Below are 18,249 nucleotides of genomic sequence, written 5' to 3'. Positions count from 1 at the left end.
AAAGTCCTGAGAAGGCTCTGGCCCAGTGGCTGCTGACCTACCTCCCAATGTGGCTGAGATGAGCAGGTGGGTGCCGTACTTTTTGATGATGGTATCGATGAACTGCTGAGTGGTGGGTCTCCTGCCGAGCAGGCGGATGCTCCTTTGAAACTCCGGCATGAGGGGCACTGGATGGCGGACCAGATCTCTCCTCTCGATGGCTGTGTTCCTCACCTTCCAACGGGCAAACTCCCTGGGCAGGAGAAATGAGCAACACTCCTCAACTTACCACCACTGCCCTCAAGCCAAATTCCACCCAACCATCCATCCAGGCATCTGGATGGGAAAGTGCCTATAATTTTAATATGTGTCAAGTGATGCTTTGATTGGCAGCTTCTAATCATCTCCAACTAACAAATATTTATTGAGTACTATTCTCGTCACAGGAATATTGAACTAGATAGACAACATCCTTGCCCTCAAGTTGTTTACAGAGCACCAAGGAGACAAATACCAGGAGTTACTTTTATTAGGGGATGGGTAGAGGGACTGAGGAAAAAGAAAAAGTAATAAAAATAATAATCTGATGATAATATGGATGGTAATGTACTGATGAAAATTTTCATGGCATTTTATAGTCCCCAAGAATATCATGTCTAAGTTCTTATATAATGATCACACTAGCCCTGTGCCAGGGGATTATTATCCATTTCCGATACCTTTCACAGGACCGAGTCCTCCATCATCTTCTAGTTGTTTTTCCATCTTTCTCGCTAGACTGTATATGACACCACAAGAATAGAATCTTCTTAGGCACTCCCTAACACAGCCCTGTATATAGCTCAGTGCCTGTTACATGGCAGGATTCATGATAATGCCGGATGGAGAAATAAACAAATGGAAAGAGGGAAGGAAGAAAGGAAGGAAGGAAGGAAGGAAGGAAGGAAGGAAGGAAGGAAGGAAGGAAGGAAGGAAGGAAGGAAGGAAGGAAGGGAGGGAGGGAGGGAGGGAGGGAGGGAGGGAGGGAGGGAGGGAGGGAAGGAAGGAAGGAAGGAAGGAAGGAAGGAAGGAAGGAGAGAGAAAGAAAGAAAGAAAAAAAGAAAGAAAGAAAGAAAGAAAGAAAGAAAGGAAGGAAGGAAGGAAGGAAGGAAGGAAGGAAGGAAGAAAGAAGCAAAGAAGGATAGAAAGAAAGAGAAAGAAAGAAAGAGAGAGAAAAAGAAAAGAAAGAAGGGAGGGAAGGAAGGAGGGAGGGAAGGAGGGAAGAAGGAAGGAAAGAAGGAAGGAAAGAAGGAAGGAAGGAAGGAGAAAGGAAGAAAGAAAGAAAGAAAGAAAAAGAAAGAAAGAAAGAAGGAAAGAAAGAAAGAGAAAGAAAGAAAGAAAGAAAGAAAGAAAGAAAGAAAGAAAGAAAGAAAGAAAGAGAAAGAAAGAAAGAGAGAAAAAGAAAAAGAAAGAAGGGAGGCAAGGAGGGAGGGAGGGAGGGAAGAAGGAAGGAAGGAAGGAAGGAAGGAAGGAAGGAAGGAAGGAAGGAAGGAAGGAAGGAAGGAGGGAAGAAGGGAGGGAGGGAGGGAGGGAGAGAAGGAGGATATATGAGAGTATATAGGACCTAAGGCACAAAGCAACCTGAGGTCTGTTCTAGGATAATCCAGAAATCAAATATTGAGCCCAGAGCTCACTTTAATCCAAAATGTTAACATGTATTCATCGAGCACCTAGTATTTTAAAGCAATTAAGCTATGTTCCAAAGACCATGTGGGAGAATTTCCATGTTTGCCTTCACTAATAACAGAGGATCTCAAGATCAAACAACACCAAATTTGGAAGTCCAAGTCTCACTCTGCCTCTTGCAAATTATGTGTTGTGATCTTGTCCCCCCTCTAGACCTATATTACTTCAGCTACAAAATTCAATTAATATTATCTATTTGCTACTGTTGATGCAGGAATTACATGAAACATAGAGTGCAAAATACCTTTGGAAACTGCAAGGTGCTAATTTAAAGTGAAATATTGTTTTATAACTTTATTTTCCCACAAGTTCCCAGACATGTAAATGTAAATCATTAAAAGTTCACATACAGTGAACTCGGAGCATACAAACTGAGTACAAGTGAAAACTTAGAGGGACTAAGTGAAGGTTGCTTTCGATCAGTAATGATCACAGTTCCTACCAAAGATGCAGCTCCCCCAGAATGACCAGCTCTCCGACCTGCCTGAGTTACATGCTCTCGGTCCCTTGAGGAAAACAGACTAGACAAGAGGGCTGTAAGGTCAGCTGAGATAAATGATGGGAACCAGAGTTTAAGGAAAAGGTCTCTCTCTCCTGCCACAGGATGGGAGAGACGAATGAGGAAAGGGACACAGGGCAAAGAAGAAGCAGAACAGTGGGGGTATCTGGCCAGAATGTGCCCTGGTAATTTAGCGGTGGTGCCTGACCCCTGATTCACAGAAAACTGAGTCTGAAAAAAGCTTTCACATTAGCATATCTTTCCAAGACTCAGAGCTCATGGTCTGTGTCTGCATAAGAAATCTCTGTCCATAATTCAAGACATAGTTTAAATTTGAAGTCCACTGAGTACCTTGCATGTTGTTGCAGGTACTTAAGTCAATCAACTGCACTCAGTGAACGCTTCAAGATACCTACTAAGGGCAACATATGATGTCCACAGAAGGGGAACACACATGTCACAGTCCCAGTCCTTAAGAAGCTCACAGTAGGCCAGGTGCAGTGGCTCACACCTGTAATCCTAGCATTTTGGGAGGCCGAGGCAGGCGGATCACGAGGTCAGGAGATCGAGAACATCCTGGCTAACATGGTGAAACCCCGTCTCTACTAAAAATACAAAAAAATTAGCCGGGCGTTGTGGCAGGCGCCGCCTGTCCCAGCTAGTTGGTAGGCTGAGGCAGGAGAAAGGTGTGAACCCGGGAGGCGGAGTTTGCAGTGAGCCCAGTGCAATCAACTGCACTCCGAAAAAAAAAAAGCTCACAGTCTAGAAGACTTTTCAGTTTATTATAAATCAAGGACTACAGGACACAGGAGGAGGAACCTGAAGTTTTCGTGTCTGGGCCTTTAGGGAAAGCTTCAGAGAGGAGGTCATGTTTGAACTACAGTTTTTAAGTTTGCATGGAATTTAGATCAATGAAGTGTGGTTAAAAACAAAAACAGCCAGAATGGTGGTGTATGCCTGTAGTCCCAGCCACTCAGGTGGCCAAGGCAGAAGGATCACTTGAACACAGGAGTTTGAAACCAGCCTGGGCAACATAGTGAGGCCTTGTCTCTAAAAGTAAAAGAGAAATAAATAAATATAAAAACAACCACAAAAAACTAACCATGGGAAGGAAAAGTCAAGAATGGTGAACAGGGATATAGAAAACATTATGAGAAGGACAGAATAAAATAAGGGGAGCATGAAAAAGAGGGTGTGGGAGGTAACAAGATGGAACAAGTAGTTGACAGATGTGGGGATGGGGGAAAGATCTTGACAGCCAGCTGAGACAAATGATACAGGTGTGACAGGCAGCTTGCAGCTTGAGTCCCAATGACCTCGGGCCCAGGGACTTGTTTCTAATTAACAGAATATGAAAGTGATGGAGTGTCACTTTCATGATTCAGTTACAAAATTCTTCGATGTCTATTTTGTGTGTATTCTCTCTCTGTGTATCTCTGGTTCTCTAAGTCCCTCCATGTCTTTCTCTGTCTCTGTCTCTTCTTCTGCCTCACCCCCGGCTCTCTGTTCCCTGTCTCTTTCTTGCATTGGCTCTCCTGCTGTCTCCATCTCTGTATCCGTCTTTCTTCCTCCCTCGCTCTCACTCGCTGCCATGCTGTGAGATGCTCTATGGAGACATCTACATGGCAAGGAGCCGAGGGAATCCTTCGGCCAACAGCTTCCGAGGAAATGAGGCCTCGCAAGGAACTGAATCCTCGCAGTAACCATGGGCTTAAGCTAGGAAACAGACCCTTCCCAAGCTAGCCTTGAGATGATTGCCGCCTGGTAACAAACCCAGAGACAGGGCGTCCAGATTTCTGATTCACAGAAACTGTGAGATGATATTGTTTTAAGACACTGAATTGTGAGGTAATTTGCTAACCAGCAATTGATCAATACACAGCAATGAGAAATGCCAAATATCTCTGAAGAAAAGAGATATTATCAGCTAATCCAAGAAATTTATAAAATTATATATACCTATAATTATGAGGTTATATATATATGCATATAAACATACTCATATATCAGTATATAGAAAAATATATGTAGTTATACATATATGTGTGTGCATATATCACTTTTATTCATAACTTACTGTCTTGGGTTGCTGTTTTCATATGAACATACCCATATTCCTTAAAATTAATATTTATCTACACACAGAGAGGTTAAGTAACTGTTAAAGGTCATGTAGCTAATGAGTGGTAGAACTGAGTGTAGAAAACTGGCATCCTGACTCTTAAATCACTCTTTTAATGTAAATATTGAGAGATAGGCTATAAAAGCATAGTAGAACCAGTACCAATACAGAAGAATGATGCCACCCCCACGACCAAATTACAAGGCATGACTCAATTCCTTTTTTTGAAACAGCCATCACAGTCTGTGACGTTCACCAGTGATAGACCAGGGCCTGCCATCTGTGTTGCGTCCTTGAAAAGAAACTCAGAAAGATGCCTATGCCAGGTACCCAGTTTATCCCTCACAAGGTGGACGTAAGGCCTAAGTGAGGAAATGTATGTGACCTGCTAAGCACAGAGTCAGGCACTTGGGGAGCGCTCAGTAACTGGGGATGTTACCCTAAAGCACTAACTAGCTGCTCAGCACCACGGACAGTTTCTCATCCGGAGGAGTTGGTCCACTGCGGGAAGGAGGACAAATGATTGTTCAGGGAAGGTATTAAACTATAATGTACAATATGGAGGTTCCTCAGAACACTAAAAATAGGACTACCATATGATTCAGCAATTCCACTACTGGGCAAATACCTAAAAGAATGGAAATATGTATTAAAGAGATAGCTGCATGCCCATGTTTTATCACAGCACTATTTACAATAGGCAAAATGTGGAATCAAACTAGGTGCCCATCAATGGATGAATGGATAAAGAAAATGTGGTATACATATTCAATGGAATATTATTCAGCCATAAAAGGGAACGAAATCCTGTCATTTGCAGCAGCATGGATGGAATTGGAGACCATTATGTTAAGTGAAATAGTCCAAGCACAGAAAGACAAATATCACATATCCCACTCATTTGTGGGAGATGAAAAATGGACCTCATGAAGATAGAGAGTGAAACGATGGTTACCAGAGGCTGGGAAGGATAGTTGGGGAGGAACAAAGGGAAAAACAAAACAATATAAAAGGATTTATTACCATGGAACTGAACACTTAAAAATGGTAAAGAAAAAAAGAACAAGGAGCTCCATGTGCAAAAACGGAAGTGAATGAGAGGGGATAGGACAGTTAGAAAGAAAGGAATGTGTGTGTCTATGTGTACGTGTAATATATAAATGATAAGAGCTAAAGGCAGAGAGGTTGTCAGGGACCACAGGATGAATGACTGTGTCAAACTATGTTAGTAGATTTCAGTCTATAAACTCTGTTCTCATTGGCCAAGAACCCAGGCTAAAAGCATTTTGAGGACGGGTTTACATGGCTCTGTAACCGTTACAGGGACGTTGGAGCAAAGACTGTAATAATCACAGGATTCTGTGATTTTTACACTCTTTTCCAAAATACACTTAAGTAAAAGGGCTCAATAGCACCCAGATCTATTCAGAGCTAGATTTAAACAACATTAGAGATGAAAAGGTTGATTACATATTTGAAATCTGAGCACCTATTTTTCCAGCTCTAAAGATACCACAGTAAACAAAATTAATGAAAGTCTTGCTCTCAAGGGGCATACATGCTGGTGACAGTGGACAGATAAGGAAGAAACAAATTTGTAATGTGTCACGGGAGATACGCATTATAAAAACAAATAAATCAGGGGAAGGAGGCTGGGATGTCCAGAAGAGGGTGAGGCTGTCATTTCATATAGGTAACCAGAAAAGGCCTTCATGATTTCACGACATTTGAGGAGACATCGGAAGGAAATGAGGGAGGAACTATAGGGCCACCTGGTGAAATAATGTTCCAGGAAAAAAATAACAGCAAATGCAAAGGTCCTGGGGTGGAAATGTGTTTGCCACATTTGGGGAACATCAAAGGGCAGCAGCCTAAATGAGTATAGGGGTGATATGAGAAGAAAAATAATACCAAAAGATGAAGAAGAGGAACACAGACCTCAAAAAGCTTTGTCAGTCTTAGTAAAAATTTTTAAAAATTCGAAGTAACATGAAAAGTTAAAAGAAGGTTTTGAGTCTACCTAATCTGATTTATGTTCTAAAGGAAGGGTAAACAAACACTTTCTATAAAGGTCCAGGTAGTAAATATTTTAGATTTTTCAGCCACAAGGTATCTGCTGCAACCACTCAACTGTATCCTTGTAGAGTGAAACAGTCATAGACGATACAACTAAGCGTCGACGTGCTCCAATAAAACTTTATTTACAAAAGCAAGTGCTCAGATATATTTGGCCCATGGGTAATATGTCCTAAAAGCTTCACTCTTACTCCATTTATAGAAGTCATCAAATCCAACTAATACCATCCACTGATGGAAAAATTGTATGTCAAAAAGATTAAGTTATTTGATCAAGATCACACAGCAAATGACTGGGAAGGATTAAATCAGAGCCCAAGGCTCATGACTTCAAGTGTAATACCCTTTCCATTGCAACATGCCATCTTAAAAAAAATAAAGTAAAAGAAAATACATAAAAGAAAGCAAGCCTTGCTTGCCATGTTGTCTGACTGCTCTGCTGGCCCAGGAACAATTTCATGTCAGTTCTCAGGGAACTGAGAACAACATAAAATATATCTTTCCTTCTGAGTGCACAGAACAAGCAAATTACCCTTGGAGGAGAAGGCAGAACTCACAATGGCATAGGATCTGTGGAATATGCTTATGCCCAATTAAACATCCCAGCAGGGTGAGCAAACCAATTAGATTGAGATTTAAAAAAGATCCTGGATGGAAGTCATGGGGTGTCTGCAGCAAGGCCCATCCCACTGGGGGAGCCGGAGGTGGGAGGGCAGATAATGACAGGGCCTGGGGATGGATGAAGACTGCAGCCAGGGGTGCTGGATTTAAGATGAGGCTGGAGAGAAAATTGTAAGTCTAAATCTTTCTTTTTAGAGTAAAGCATTGCCTGTATAGGAATCCTCCTTCATCCTCTTTATTAGTCCTCTACTTTCCTACATACATGCAAAAAAAAAAAAAATACATGTGTGTAGGCTCAATGACACATTGCACAGAAGAAGGAGACATGATTATGAGACAGAAAGGAGAGGCTGGCTGCAGTGGCTCATGCTTGTAATCCCAGCACTTTGGGAGGTCAAGGCGGGCAGATGGCCTGAGCTCAGGAGTTCAAGATCAGCCTGGGAAACACGGTGAAACCCCGTCTCTACTACACATACAAAAAATTAGCCGGGTGTGGCAGCAGCATGTGCCTGTAGTCCCAGCTACTCGGGAGGCTGAGGCAGGAGAATCACTTGACCCTGGGAGGCGGAGGCTGCAGTGAGCTGGGATCGAGCCACTGCATTCCAGCCTGGGCAACAGAGCGAGACTCCAGCTCAAAAACAAAACAAAACAAAACAAAACAAGACAGGAAGGAGAACTGGCTCTGCGCTCTGGGGACAGTGTATTCATTCCTGGATATCCGTGTCTCCACCTGTGAAATAAACTGATTGAATCGGATCATCTTTAACCCTGTATCCTCCAACCTAGGCTCTAGGGGTAAAAATGTGAGTTATGATTCTACCACCTATTGGTTTATACTTTGTAAAATGTAAATGGTAGCTACCTTACAAGGATAGGCTTAGGATTATATTAAACCATGAAAACATCAATAAGATATTAAAGTTATTATCAGTATCATCGTTGTTCTGATTACACGGGCAGCTACATTGGAAAGTTGGGTGATAGTGGATAGATGGTAGGGTGAGAAGGGAGGGGACACAATCATATTCTTTTAAAATTACCAGTAGATAAAACTTTAGGGAAAGGTGGGATCTGATTCTTATGAAGTAAACTGAAAGCAGCAAGGCTGAATTTAAGAAATAAAGCAATAGTTTATAAATTCCATCCAAGTCTATTTTTTCATATATGTAGAGACTAAAAGCATGCATCTCCTCAAATTGTGCTGGGAGAGTTAATGAAATAATAGACGACTTCTTTATACATTGCAGGGTTTGAACAGGGTATGAACAATTGTTACCTGCTGTTGGTATTAGCATTTTTTTTTACAATTATTTGTATAGGACACACTTATGATGTTTCTATTGCTTAAAAGGTTCTATTTTAGTTTCCTCATCTGTAAAATGGGGTGGAGGAGTGACAATTTCTGCATCTTAGAGTTGTAAAGGGAATGCCTCCAGCAGTTTTGGGTCTATAGGGAGCACGGGATCAATGTGTTTCCTCCATTGTTTTTAGATAATTGAGCTCCTAATGACCTCTGAATAAGCGAAGGGTTCTTTTACTCTTCTCATGCATGTTTTATGACTTGTTCATTTACATGAATCTGATCTCAGATGTAGTTGAAGGTTACATTAAAAAACATACACATCTTATAGGCTTTAAAATATACATACAATAGGAAAAATAAAAGGGAAAATAGAAAATTAAGTTTGGGTTAAAATAGAAAATGAAGCTTGGAAAGTTAATTCTGTAAAGTCCTGAACACTTGATTCAAGTGTACTGCAAGTGTCTGAGCTTCCTTGCAACTGGAGGAAAAAGGGGAATTATAGCCAAAAGCCATGCAGTCGGAAAGACAGCAGAGCAGTTGTTCAAAGTTATTTGAGAAGTAGATTCGCTGGATGCTACAATAAGACACGAACATTTCCCATGGTTTCTCATAAAGAGATCAATATAGTTGATGCTGGTGGGAGATATTCTCAACAATATTCCTGTGAGTTTGATGGGCTCAAGGTAGCCTAATACATATAATAAAGCACTATTCATACACTATTCATACAATAAAGCAACAATAAAGCAACTCCATGAGGGGCAAACATATTATAGTCTAAATATATAGCTTTCTGATCGTCTGGCTTAATCCAAAAATACATTTTGGAATACTGTAATGACATTGTACCCCAAATAAATGTTTATTGAAAGCATGATTGATTACAGTGATGGGATGTTTGCAATTATTTATTCCTGGGTGGCTTATCCCATTGGTCGCATTAACTAATCATTTGGAAATGGATAAAGAGGAGCTTCTGAGTATCGGGGTGATAGAGGAGAACTCTGGGACAGCTTCTGTTATTGTTAGCAGCAAATTATCCCCAGAGATCAACAAGGGGAATCACAGAGGAGAAGAGTGAGATGAAATCATTGAGCTGAGAGAGGAAAGAGGGCATTTCTCTTGCCTGCTGTTCCCACTCACTCCCCATACGATCCTCAGCCAGCTCAGAGAAAGGTGAACCCAAGGGCATATGTGAAGCAGAAATGATGCATCTTAACAAGAGGGTGTCAGCTCCAAATCCTCTGTCTGCCTTCATGTCCCAGAACACAACTGGCAAGGCAGTCGAGAAACAGCCGCATCCAGGCAGATCTCTCAGAGCATTTTGGCCCCAGAGAGGTGAAGTGAGGAAAGGCAGAAAAGAAGAAGAAGAAAAAAAAGAACTATCTCTGAAAATGTAATTATGAATAGTATTATTTTAATTACAAGTAAAGATATCAACTTAACTTTAGAGAATAAAGTAACCCTTGCTTATAATGTGTACAGAGGTCTATTTTCCAAAGGTGTTCACTTAAGTAATGACAGTGTTACTCTTATGCCAGCCTCATAGCAGTTCTGAAGGCTTTTATGGGGCTGAATTCAGAGCAATGGGGGTAAATAATCTAAGGGGAGCACACTGGAAGGGGACTACGTGTTTCTCATTGCACAGAAACTTGAGAGGGAAAAATAGAAACACAACAAGCACACTTGGAATGGCCCAACTTTTATATAAATGGGCCATTTCCAGAAAAGCAAGTGGGATTCTTCCTGAAGCACCGTTATTGAGGGCAGGGGGCCACAATGGTGGTTATGAGAGTTAATCGTGGGAAAGGAAGCTTAGAATGCACTTGTTTTATTTGACTCCAAAGGGCCCAGTGTTTCCCAAGACATACTCCATGCACCGGAACTGCTCGCTGCCTTGCCATACAGAATCCAAAACATCAGGATAGAGGGCCTTTAGGCACTCACGGCCATCACTGTCATTTCGCAGATGACAAACTGAGGCCCATAGAGAGCAAGGGACTTGCTAAGGCCACAGCACCATCGGTGGCAAGAGGGACTAGGAAATAAGTTCCTCATCTTAGATTCCATGTTCTCCACTCGGATCCACTGTCTTACTCCATTTTCTTGACTTTGTGGGGTCTGTAGTGCACTTGGTCCTTTACAAATCTCTGTCACCCCATACATTATTCTCCCAGCAACCTGGAAGATAGGGAGTATGACCATCCCCATCACAAGTGGAGGAAACCGAGGCCCAGAGCAGTGAAGGCCGCTTGGAAAATCTGCACCAGAGCTGGGACAGAAATTCACATTCTGTGATTCTCAGACTGGGCTCTTCCTTGTTTCTTCCTGTTCTCTACTCCTCTGCCCATTCTGGTGTCCCCATGTGAATGAGGGAGTCATTGACTCTTGTAACCCACCTTACCAGGAGTCCCTACAATGCTCTACAGAAAAACAAAATAGAGGATATCAAGGAAAGCAAATGCTTATTCCATTGAGCACCTGGAAAGAGGATGCAAAACAGGTCCTTTCGCAAAGACATTCTGGTACTGTGGGATGAGCACAGACTATTGTCGGACTGGTCTGGCTCTGAATCCTACAATAAAGCCACTCATTAGCTGAGTGAGCATTTGCAAATCCCTCAGCATCTCTGAGCTTCTTTATCAGTGCAATAGGAATATTAGTATTTACCTTGCAGCACTGCTGGAAGGATTAAACATAATGAATGCAATTAATCTGGCAGTAGTAGCTACTCAATAAATGTTAGCTACGTATCCTTTGGCAAGGCGTTCTAAAAGGAGAGTTTGTTGTATAACACATAACTTTTAATGGATATTTTAAATGATCTTAATATGCCTATGGGCTCCAGGGATTACACAAACTGCATATAAATAAAATATTTAAAATTCTGTTGACTCAATTTGTCTCTTTGCTTATTTCCAAAGCATCTATTGTGAAAGTGTGACTCATAACTAAATATAGATTAATAAAAGTTTGGAATGGCAATTATTTTCCAATTATCATAAATCCTATTAAACATTGCAATTATATGAAATTTTTCTTTCAGATCACAAAATTTGAAAACTCCAAGGGACCACAAAAGTGTCTTTGTCACTGCCTTAAATTTTAGATGGAAACACAGGGACTCTGAGAGAGGAGATAATGCTCTCAAAGACACACAGCTGTCAGTACAAGGGATGGTTTTAAAATCCAGGTCTCGCACACCAGGTCACTGCTTAATTCCCTCTGCCACAATGCTTTGTTTAAGAAGAAAAATGAACAACTTTTTTTTCCCAGCAAGTAATACTGCATTTAATTGCCAATTTCTTTCTTGTTAAGATATTTTAGGATTAGTGAACATGCTGCCATCTCAGAGCCTCCCCCAAATCCACATTCTCAGCTAGACCCTTTGTCGTTTTCCTATAAAGAAATATTCCCTGTCCCTGTTTTAAACTAGTTAAGAAATACCTTTTTCTTCTACTAATTCATTCAGTTACATTCACTATATCAAGAACCAGGGATCTAAAACTATACTTTACTTAACCAAAATGCACCAAAATCTTTAGATTAACTCACAAGGCACCAAACTATGGGCCAAAGACCAAATGTGTCCCACTGTCCGTTTTGCAAATAAATTTGTATTGGAAAACTATCACAATCATCTATTTATGTGCTGTATACTCTGTGCGTGCTCTTGCACTACAATGGTAGAGTTGAGCAGCTGCAACAGAGACCAGACGGCCCACAAAGTCTAAAATATTTATTGTCTGACCCTTTACAGACAGTTTGCTAATCCTGTTTTATCTAATTGACCCGGACACCAAATAATATATTTTAAGGAAATAATCAAGGACGATCCGAAAGTGATATATTGTACTACCACTGACAGAGATAGATCAGTGATTTGTTCGTTTGTTTTGTTTTGACAAAAGTATTCTCTTGCTCCTGAAATGTTTGAAAACTACTGGGCTGAAGCAAATTAGAAAATAGGGATGTTTTCCCACATAACCTTCTTGGAGAACTTTTAAATCTGAATAACACACTCATTATTTAAATACACATTGGAAGAAACTGATAAAAACTGCCCAGATCACATCTGAGTTAAGAAGATAAATGTTTTAAGTGGAATTTATGATTTGATGATGAAACAAGGTAATTGATTTAGTATACTCGATGATAATAGAAAAACGATGGGACGGGGGACGTCTAAAGTATTCTTAGAGATATTTGATTTGATTACCAAAGCACCATAAGAAGAAGGAAGGCGTCATCAATTTTCCTAGTTGGTAGGATCTGATGAGTTGTAAATGCCATGAAAATATGGCTCTGAGGGTTAAAACTGCAATGACTAGGAATAATTGACAGCAATTATTAAATAATAATTTAATTTAAAATGTTCTCAATACTCTCAAAATTACACTCAATAAAGCAAGTTCTTGCTGACTGTCAGAACTGATCAGAATAGAATAAGCTGTTCTGGGAAGTAGAGAGGTCCCTGTTTTTGAAGATACTGAAGCAGAGTTTGCATAACTAATTGACAGAGATGCTTATAGGAGGGATTCAGAATCCAACAGGTGGTTAGAAACTGTTATTGTTGTCCGTACTCACTAGGAAATGCTATGAGTTTCAGACAAGTAAAAATGTTTATGGAACATTAGGAACTATCTTCTGGATACCCAGGTTAATTGAACATCTTTCAATCAAAAATTAGTCATCGCTATGGCCACAGACACGTGCTAGTCTCACACAGGCACCAAGATGATGGATAAGTTATGGTAGGGATTGCCTATTTACGTTTTTTCAGCTCTGAGTTCATTGGACAGTACTCCAAAACACACTGAGAAATGCCAGTTTCCTGTTTTATCCCAGAGTTACCCCCAAAGTCTGAATTTTAATCCTGTTCTTTCTTCTGAAGCACATAAAAATGGTTTATCTCCATCAAATTGTGCTCGGTTCCTCTTTCTTCCTGTCTCCACACATGACTACCATTCTTCTTGAGCATAAAGGTATTTATGGCAATATCCTACAAAAGCCACTGCCAACAACCAACATGGTATTTCTGCAAGCTCACATGGTATTTTCCAGAAGGAAGAATAATACTCTTTTCTACTTTCTTTACTTTCTTTCTTTTCTTTCTTTCTTCTTTCTTTTTCTTTCTCTTTCTTTCTTTTCTTTCTTTCTTTCTCTCTCTCTTTCTTTCTTTCTTTTTCTCTCTTCCTTCTTTCCTTCCTTCCTTCCTCCCTCCCTTCCTTTCCTCCTTCATTTATTCTTTCTTCTTTCTTTCTTCTCTCCTCTTTTCCTCTCCTCTTTTCCCCTCCTCCTTCTTCTCTTCCTCTCTCTCTCTTTCTCTCTCTCTCTTTCTCTCTCTCTCTCTCTCTCTCTCTCCCTCCCCTGCATGTATTTACTGCCTAAACGCCTAGCAGATGTAGAGATAAATACTATCTCTTTTCAAATATTGGACACGTTTGATTTTCCAGGTCCATATGCTTAAGCATAAATAAATGTTAGTCACCTATATATGGGCCAGGCATTTTGCATGAATACTTACAAGCACCCTGGGAGCTGGTTGTGATTATTTCATTTTACAGATGAAGAAACTTAAGCTCAAAGATTCAGGTTTAACTATCTCTATGGCATCATGGGCACGCCACGTGTGGTTTAGGATTGCTTTCAACACAAAATTCTCTCTAGCAAGCTAATTGCCCATTATGAGACCCAAGTCTATGAATTTATATAAACTTTTCTTAAACTGCGTCATATTTCTTACTTGCTTCCTGTATTTTAAGCAAGATTCTACCAATATTTTGCCCTCCTTAACAGCTGAGTCCGGGCTCAGTGGTGCATGCCTGTAATGCCAGCACTTTGGGAGGTCAAGATGGGTGGATCATGAGGTCAGGAGTTCAAGTCCAGCCTGGCCAATATGGTGAAGCCCTGTCTCTACTAAAAATACAAAATAACAAAAAAAAAAAAAAAATTTCCAGGTATGGTGGTGGATGCCTGTAATCCCAGCTACTCGGGAGGCTAAGGCAGGAGAATTGCTTGAACTCGGGAGCAGAGGTTGCAATGAGCCAAGATCACGCCATTGCACTCCAGCCTGGGCAACAGAGCGAGACTCCAACGCCAACAACAACAACAAAAAAGCTGAAATTGGACTTGGAGGAATCAAAACTGAACTGTGGGCACAGGCATATAACTCAGCCCTCTACTCTAACATAATAACCTGGACAACCTTAGACAAACAATGTTTCCTCTCTGAGTTTCACTTTACTCATCTGTAAAATAAACAGTTGGAGTGGATTAGTGGCCTTCATGCTTTTACTTAGACTTGAAACATTTGATTTGTTAATATATACTCTTTCAAATAATTTTGGGGGGAAGATTTTGTCTCTATGTTACATGCTAGGACTACAGGAGTAAACACTATAGCCAAAGAATGTACATTTTGCTGGAGGAAGTACAAATAATAACATTCCAATAAATATTTTACAAAATAAGTAAACTACATATAAGTAGAACTTTTCAGGGGATAGCGATGAATGCAGACCCCTACCTCTCCCCTTACCATCCTGCCCTTCAGGTCAGGGGCACAATCTGAAAACTGTTAGACACAGATGTCATCTGTGTTATTTTGACATGAGATCAGCCACCCGCAACAGAATTTGGTGAGAATCCATGTTAAAATACAGAAATGAGAGCTTAGTCAAAACTTAGCAGGCCAGAGTCTTTGCCTTTGCCTTTGTAACAAGCTCCCAAGTGACTCTTCTACAGGATGAAACCAAGAACTTCAGGACTGAAGTGCCTTGATGTCTCTTCTGCTTTGGACAATCTTTTCCCCCATTCTCACCTGATAAATTCCTTCTCAAAGTACTGGGCCTGGACTTGAAGGTCACTTCTACAGGGTCCGTTAGTTGACTCTCCCAACTAGTTCAGCCTCAGGCTCCCCAGGACCAGCTGGCAATGATTTTATTGTCCTCACTCTCCACTAGACAGTTATCTCCATTGGACAGGGACTGTATCTACTTTTCTCATCTCTCAGTACATTGCCTGGAACTTATAAAATACCCAGTAAACCATTCTTAAATAAATGAAGGCAACACAAATGGGCTTATGAATGGATCTTCTCTCCTTTCCAGCACTAAGGAACTCATGTTCTTAGGCACTTCCCGCAATCAGATTGTTTCACTGCCAATACGGAGCCCCTGGAATCTGGCAAGTTACCTTAGGACTCTGTTTCCAAATTGCCTAAGTCTTCAGTGACTTCCTGTTTCTATTTATTACTTCACCCTGTTTCACACGTAGGCAGAGGTGGCAATGAAATCCTCAGAAGTGAGGAATTTTGGAATGAATCCTTAACACCTTAGTGCGTTCATTTTTTCCCCTTTCCAATCAGTAGCATGTCGGGTAAGGCCAGAGATCTGCAGGAAAGAAGTCTTAATGGGATTAAATAAAACAAGGTTCTTTGCCAAGACATACAGAAGTACAAATGCCACCCACCTGGTCCCCCTGCTTCTACCTTGACAACCTTACAATTCTTCTTAAATATGACAGCCAGAATTATCTTCTCAAAGTCTGAGTTGGCTCATGCCACCTCCTCCACCTTTTTGGGAAGCAGTCAATGAACCCCACTGTCTGTGAGACAAATAGGAAACACTCTCGATTTATATTCAAGATGCCTTATGTTCAAATTCCCAGCTCCTTCCTCATTGCCCTGTCCTCATCCCAGTCACTTTATATTGCTGTATGAAACTATTCATAATTAGCATCATCCACATTCACCTTTTTCTTACATTTACATGAACTTTCAGAAACTAGCCACTATCGAAAATGTAGCCCTGATTTTTTTTTTTTTTTTTTTTTGAGACAGAGTGTCACTCTGTTACCCAGGCTGGAGTGCAGTGGTGCCACCTCAGCTCACTGCAACCTCTGCCTCCTGGGTTCAAGCAATTCTCTGCCTCAGCCTCCCGAGTAGATGGAATTACAGGCACCTGCCACCATGCCAGGCTAATTTTTTTTGTATTTTTAGTAGAGACGGGGTTTCACCATCTTGGCCAGGCTGGTCTTGAACTCCTGACCTTGTGATCTGCCCACCTCAGCCTCCCAAAGTGCTGAGATTACAGGCTTGAGCCACCACCCTCGGCCAGCCCTGACATCTTAACACTGAATAGGACACTGTCTGTCCTGTCTCCTTTTTCTGTTTTGTTTTTATGCTCCATCCAAATGTACACATTCTAACTTCCAAGTTGTCTTACCCACATGCAGTTTCCTCTACTGGAAAAACTCACTCCCTACTCTCTCAGGTTCATGATTACTCACCAATATCACCTTGCACTTCCTCAAAGTATGTATCACCCTGAACTAAAATTGTCCATTTACTTCTCTGTCACTGCTACAGGATGTGTCCTACATGAGAATGGAAAAGTGGTAGCTTGTTTGGGATATTCTTAACACCTAGCTCAGGGTTTGCATATAATCAGCCCTCAAGGTCAGGTATGGTGGCTCATACATGTAATCCTAGCACTTTGGGAGGCCAAGGCTGGGGAATCACTTGAGGTCTACAAGTTCGAGACCAGACTGGTCAACATGGCAAAACCCTGTCTCTATTAAAAATACAAAAAAAAAAAAAAAAAAAAGAAAAGTAGCTGGGTGTGACGGCAGGCACCTGTAATCCTAGCTACTTAGGAGGCTGAGGTGGGAGAATCGCTTGAACTCAGGAGGCAGAGGTTGCAGTGAGCCAAGATCACACCATTGCACTCCAGCCTGGGTGACAGGGCAAGACTCCTTCTCAATTCCAAAAAAAAAAAAAAAAAAAAAAAATCAGTCCTCAAATCATCGAGGAAAGAATAACCATGTCTCTTCAAACTCAGTTGACCCCATGACTTCCTGACTTCCTATTCATTCTTTCAATCAGTACCTTTTTTTTTTTAACTTTTATTTTAGGTTCAAGTGTACATGTGCAGGTTTGTTTATATGGGCAAATTGTGTGTCACGAGGGTTTGGTGTACAGATTACTTTGCCACACAGGTAATAAGTATAGTACCCCATAGGTAGTTTTTCAATCCTACCCGTCTTCCCTCCCTCCCTCCTCCTTCAAGTACATCCCAGTGTCTGTTGTTCTCTTCTTTTCAACCAGGACTTTTTAAGCTATGTTTACGGTACTCTTCTAAATGCAGGTGATAAGACAGTGAATAGGGCAGGCAAATTGTTATTCTTTTTGAATTTACCTTCTAGTGAGAGAACCAGATGATAAACATGCCAATGCACATATAATGATATGCCAGACCTGGTAAGTCTCATGGAAAAAATAGAGCAAGTTCAGGAGACAGTGACAGGGGAGGGAGGTCCCATGTTCCTCAAGGAGGAGAAAGACAACCAGAGGGAGACTTAGAGGCAGCAACCTGTTCCAGGCAGAGGGAGGAGCAATTGTAAAATGTCCCATGCTGTAAGTGAACACAGAATGTTGGAAAAATGATAAGAAGGCCAGTTTGGAGAGGTAGAGAGAGGGAGCAGAGGCCACATGAAGGAGGTCCTGGCAGGCCACGATGGAGACTTTATTGTTATCATTATATATTGGCAATTACAGGGTATAAATTGTAGGACAGAAAGTGAAGTTACGATTATTTAATACAATGTGGAATGCTCAAATCAAGCTAATGAACATACCCAAAACCTCGAGTATTTAACATTTTTTTTGTGATGAGGACATTTTTAATTTACTCCCTTAGCAGTATTAAAATGTACAGCACTCAATCACTAATTATATTCAACACAGTGTGAAACAGATCTCAAAATTTAAGTCTCAGATCTAACTGAAGCTTTGCATCCTTTGACCATCATCTCATTTCTCCGATCCTCAGCCTCTGGTAGCTACCATTCTACTCTCTGCTTCTATGAATTCAATTGTTCTAGCTTCCACATATAAGCGAAAATATGCAACACTTGTCTTTC

At 40.9% G+C, this 18,249-nt stretch overlaps 1 protein-coding gene across 2 annotated transcripts in view; it reads right to left on the bottom strand.

The window, feature by feature from the left end:
* BRINP1 (BMP/retinoic acid inducible neural specific 1) overlaps window positions 1–18,249 on the bottom strand; it is a 198,816-nt gene that overhangs the window by 74,801 nt on the left and 105,766 nt on the right. The window contains exon 3 of one of the 2 annotated variants that reach the window (XM_065530148.2): window positions 42–255. In XM_065530148.2, coding sequence (XP_065386220.1) covers window positions 42–159 — 118 coding nt within the window. In that variant the 5' untranslated portion in view covers window positions 160–255. The remainder of the gene's footprint in view (window positions 1–41; window positions 256–18,249) is intronic. The other variant, XM_005580937.4, reaches the window with a different exon arrangement.

This window comes from Macaca fascicularis, chromosome 15, assembly GCF_037993035.2.
Source record: "Macaca fascicularis isolate 582-1 chromosome 15, T2T-MFA8v1.1".
Classification (NCBI taxonomy): Eukaryota; Metazoa; Chordata; class Mammalia; order Primates; family Cercopithecidae; genus Macaca; species Macaca fascicularis.
Note: the sequence above shows the minus strand (reverse complement) of the source record. Positions and strands in the feature narration are given on the sequence as shown.